This window comes from Stylophora pistillata, chromosome 2 (assembly GCF_964205215.1).
Source record: "Stylophora pistillata chromosome 2, jaStyPist1.2, whole genome shotgun sequence".
In the NCBI taxonomy this organism is placed as follows: domain Eukaryota; kingdom Metazoa; phylum Cnidaria; class Anthozoa; order Scleractinia; family Pocilloporidae; genus Stylophora; species Stylophora pistillata.
The window spans coordinates 3,304,701-3,309,700 of record NC_142520.1 but is presented as its reverse complement, the minus strand read 5'-3'; the positions used below and the strand labels follow the sequence as shown (position 1 = coordinate 3,309,700).

At 41.3% G+C, this 5,000-nt stretch overlaps 2 protein-coding genes across 2 annotated transcripts in view; both read left to right on the top strand.

Moving 5' to 3' along the window:
• The first annotated feature begins 60 nt into the window (after positions 1–60).
• LOC111319602 (uncharacterized) lies at positions 61–1,329 on the top strand. Its single transcript, XM_022922350.2, has one exon. The coding sequence runs from the start codon at positions 61–63 to the stop codon at positions 1,327–1,329; it is 1,269 nt and encodes a 422-aa protein (XP_022778085.2).
• A 1,879-nt stretch (positions 1,330–3,208) lies between these two features.
• LOC148736681 (vesicular inhibitory amino acid transporter-like) overlaps positions 3,209–5,000 on the top strand; it is a 2,210-nt gene continuing 418 nt past the window's right edge. Inside the window, exon 1 of the mRNA XM_088747094.1 lies at positions 3,209–5,000. This exon is cut by the window's right edge and continues 418 nt beyond it. Coding sequence (XP_088603220.1) covers positions 3,496–4,812 — 1,317 coding nt within the window. The 5' untranslated portion in view covers positions 3,209–3,495 and the 3' untranslated portion in view covers positions 4,813–5,000.

Here is a 5,000-nt window from a genome sequence, read left to right as displayed (position 1 = left end):
ATTACTGCTTATGTAAAGCGATTCATCGAGAATTGCAGGACAAGAAAAGAGAAAACGGAAATGAAGATTGGCCCGTTGGAGGTTCAAGAAATTAAGAACGCAAAATTGATGTCGATCGAGTCAGCCCAAGGTGAAGTATTTTCAGCTGACATCTGTAACTTAAGTGGTGGCAAACCTGTTGGAATGAAAAGTCGCTTGAGGACGTTGACCCCTTTCTTAGATGAAAGTGACATCCTCCGAGTTGGCGGGAGGATCGACCGTCCAGCAGTGTGTTATGATGTCAAACACCCAATAATTATTCCTCAAGATCATCAGCTGTGTTGTCTTGTGATCATTGATTGCCACAAGAAGCTTAACCATGAAGGCACAGAGCACGTACCGAATGAGTTCAGATTGTTGTATTGGATACCACATTCTAGGTCTACTGTGAGAAAGGTCCTTAACAACTGCTCATTATGCAAGAGAAGAAGAATCAAGCCACAACCTCCTCTGATGGCAAGCCTCCCGAAAGATCGGTTACAAGTGGCTGCACCCTTTTCTAAGATTGGTGTAGATTATTTTGGGCCAACCATGGTCAAGTACTCGCGTAAGCAAGAAAAACACTATGGATGTCTCTTTACCTGTTTAGTTACCAGAGCTGTCCACCTTGAGGTTGCTAAGTCGTTGGAGACTGACTCATTTATCAAGGCGCTGAAAAGATTTATTGCAAGATCTGGGCCACCATCAGACATTTATTCTGACAATGGTACTAACTTTGTCGGAGCCGATCGAGAGCTCAAGCGAAGTCTAGAAGAGTGGAACCAGTCTCAGATCTCAGATTACCTGTCTCAGAAGGATATTCAGTGGCACTTTAATCCTCCTGCTTCCCCCCACTTTGGTGGGATTTGGGAACGCTTGGTTCAGTCCTGTAAAAAAGCCCTTAAAATGGTGCTTCATGGTCAAGTAGTTACAGATGAGGTTTTGGAAACTGCGTTTGTGGAAACAGAAGCTCTGGTAAACAGTAGACCTCTTACTGAAGTGAGCAGTGACAGTGGATTTGAAGCAATTACTCCGAATCATTTCCTTATTTCTCGTGCTAATCCAGTGCTGCTCTGTGGCGTATTTTCTGACAAGGAAATATCAAGCAAGAAACTTTGGAGACAAGTACAAGTTATGGTTGATCAGGTTTGGCGCCGATGGCTGAAAGAGTATTTGCCTACCCTAACTGAAAGGAAAAGGTGGAATTTGCCATCGTACAACCTCGGTGTTGGTGATTTGGTCTTGGTCTTGGATGAGAAAACCCAAAGATCTTTCCTTGGAAGGATGACACAATCCGTGTTTGTGAAGTGAAGACAAAGTATGGTCTGTATAAGAAGTCTGTCGCGAAGTTAGCATTGTTGGAGGAGTGTCCACCGTAAAGGATTACGTGAACACTGGCGGGAGAATGTCGCGACTATAACTACATTGTTTTAGTTCAATTTATACGCTTTACGTACCTGTGATTGACATCATATAATAATGACGTAATTCGAGACCTTATGGTGTTGTTGTTGTTTTTTGGCTTTGGTGTTAGTCGCCATTTTTGTTTAATGTAAAGATTCGTTTGGAATCAAAATACAGTTCTCAAACATCAAAGAGTGTTTGGTCAGTGGTACGATCACTTTAGGTGACAGTAATTAAAGCTAGGCTGAACTGACCGCGAGTCGCGAAATGTATGAGGACTTCGCTAAAAGAAAGGCCATTATGAGCTGTTTTAAAAAAATTGACTTCTGAGGCTTAGAACCATGAATGTCCACGTTTCACAATACACAAAGAGTTTCAGATGATTTCTAGAAGCTCTAGCAACTACAAAGTAGTCTTAGCAATACTATAAGGGTACAAAGCAGTTTCAGAGGCCACCATGCATAATTCTCGATTCAAGCGAAAGGTTTTTTTTGTTATTAGTTTTTCTAATTTCACCTGCACTACATTGAATTTTATTCAAGGATGGATGTTTTATAATGAAATCTTTAAAAACTGGTGTTAGGTATCCAACCGGCAAAATTTAGGAGCATGGTTTCTTTAGCGTCACAGCTGCCGTCGGCTCATTATTATTTAACGCTCAACAAAGCAACATAAACGCCAATGTTGACCACTTATTTCAATGTGTGGGTTCAGCGTTCGATTTCAAAACAGCGTCTCAACAGTTTTTAATTACGTGGGCCGACGGACTCTTCAGTGAACACACTGATTCGGGTCGCTAACTTTCCTGAAGCCAATAAATATTAACAGATACATCGGAAGTTGAAGTCAAGCTATCCAAACCGCTAACGTAAAAGAGTTGTGTGTATGTGTGTATTGCAAACACGAAACCACTCGACTAGAACACTGACCTTTCAGGTTGCTACGATCATCATTGCACAAGGAAACTATATTTTGGTCATAAATTTTGATATAAACCAATACGGCATATTCCTTATCCTGTTGCTGTAAAAATGTGATGTTTCCTATCACATTATGCATATTGTGTAAATACGTTTTGCTTCATTTAACAAAACTTTCACTTACCTTCGAGGCAAAATTTCGATTTTCACATTTCCCTGAGCGGAAAAAAAATTCAATGCGTGCTGGTTTTTGGAACAATGTAATTAGGACATCGAAAACACCGATAGACCTCAAAACGTTTCTATCGAATGAAAATAGAACTGTTTCTTTTATTTATACTGTTTTCTATTAAAGACTTCACACTGCCGATCAGCACGTTCGTGACACTGTTTCGCAATAACCCTTTTTCCGAGATCAACCGAGCGGTTCGCGAAAGTTCTTTATTGTAATAAAGAAGATAGAACATCGTTCTATTTTCGGAACCAATCGGAGGCAGGGAAGGTGTTTAGAAGTTTACATGACCTTCTGGAATATTTGTTACAAAACGACTACTGAAGCAAGTCGTTAATAATTCGAGAGTCTTCTTTGTATCAGTCGATTATCTTCCTACTCTAAATGAATCCCCATTATATTCTTTACACAGAATTGATAACTGTTTCCAACTCAAAGTAACTATAAGGCATATGCGGGCCAAGAACCATTCTCATTTGAGTTACGATACGCATCGTTGATAATTTGATCGTGATCTGTGCAGCATGATTTCTCTTCACTTTAGCCTGGGGGAAAGTTTATTTTAGAATTGAATAACGGAGCATCCGACTTTGCATAAGAAAACTCGGACTAGATTAGCGCAGAATCGGCATCTGACTCTTAAGCCGTACGGATCCACGCAAACCCACGTCTAATCTCAAATATTTACAAGCGATCAGGAAGAGTATTGTTAGTTGTGCTGATTGAACGTCGGAGCGCTTTTCTCGATCTTTGAAACGGAGGGGCCTTCTTGTTCAAGATAACAGGCAGTCTACCGGTTAAAACACTTGACATATATAAAGAAAGACGTGAAACGAACTTCAACGTTGATTTAAAGTGAAAACGATTCATGAGAAGCGCCCACTCGAATATGAAGGAAGCAGATCCATAAAGTGACTCGTTATGACAGAGTCGAGATCGTCTTCGCCCCTTCTGGGGAAAGAAAGCAAATCCGGCCATGAAGGCTCGGAAAATGAGTTAGAAAACAAAAACTCTTCCCTGGAGGCATTTTTCAATATCTTCAATGCCAACATGGGCACTGGGGTTCTAGCCATGCCGTATGTTATACGTCTGGCCGGCTACTGGGGAGTCATTCTCATCATTATCATCGCTGCTCTCGGTAATTACACCGGCAAACTTCTAATCTATTGTCTTCGAGAGGACACTGCGTATGAAAACCTCTCAAAGGCCACTTATGCCGACCTGGGTGAAGCATTCTGGCCCCGATATGGACGCGTCATGGTGCATATCACTAACTTCTTTGAACAGTTCTCGCACTGTACTCTGTTCCTTATCATGTGTGGAACTGTACTGCACCACACATTCCCAGATAGCTTCGTGTCAGAGAGCGTTTGGATCGCGGTGGTCTCCATTGCTGTGTTGCCGTGTGCTGGCGTCCGTACAATGAAGCACATTTCTTGGATCAGTATCTTGACTGTAATCGTGGCTCTGGTCACTTCAACAAGCGTGTTGGTATTTGCCCTGGGTCACTTCCATCAATGGAGGACTCACGAACTAGCGCCATTAAAATTCAAAGAAATGTCCATTGCCATGGGAATCATCGTGGTGACCTATTCATCGCAAGCTTATCTACCTATCATCGAAAAGTCCATGCGGTATCCAGGAGAGTTCAACGCCATCATGGATTTCACCTATACTCTGGTTACCATTATCAAATTCAACTATGGTATTCTGGTGTTCTTCTGTTTCAGAGAACACACAGAGCAGATTATGACACTTAGTGTCCCGCATGGTGCGTTCCGCATCACTCTTTCTCTCGCAGTTATCGTCACAGCACTTCTGTTTTATGTAGTTCCCATGTTCACGCTGTATGACATTTTTGAACACCAGCTCAATATTCCACTGTTTGCTGAACTAAAAGATGAGCCTCTTAAATGCAACGAGAATTCCATGCCAAAACTGGTATTTAGGTTCATGTTTATTTTGCTCTCTACTCTTGTGGCAATTTTCGTGCCTCATTTCGGTTTATTGATGGCCTTTGTCGGCAGTTTCACCGGCACTATTTTAGTGCTAATATATCCATGTCTTTTTCATATCAAGCTTCATTATTCCACTATGCCTTGGTATCATATATTGTTCGATGTGTCTATTGCTGTGTTTGGTATAGTAGGCTGTGTGTGTGGGGTAGTGTTTTCATCCATTCAGATTGCTAAAGAGTATGATTTTTACAGAATGTGGGGAATCGAGCCGGATGAGTAAAGAGGCTGGAGACTTTTATTTCACATAAAAAAAAACACAATTGTTATCTTAAAACCATCAACAGCTGGGAGACTATTTTAGGCTTAAATCTTGACTGACTTCAGAGAGCTTTCAAGATGAAAATAAATAACCATTCGTTCTCACTTTCGTTCTCTGAACGAAACGTCTCCTTGGAAAATACGTTAGTC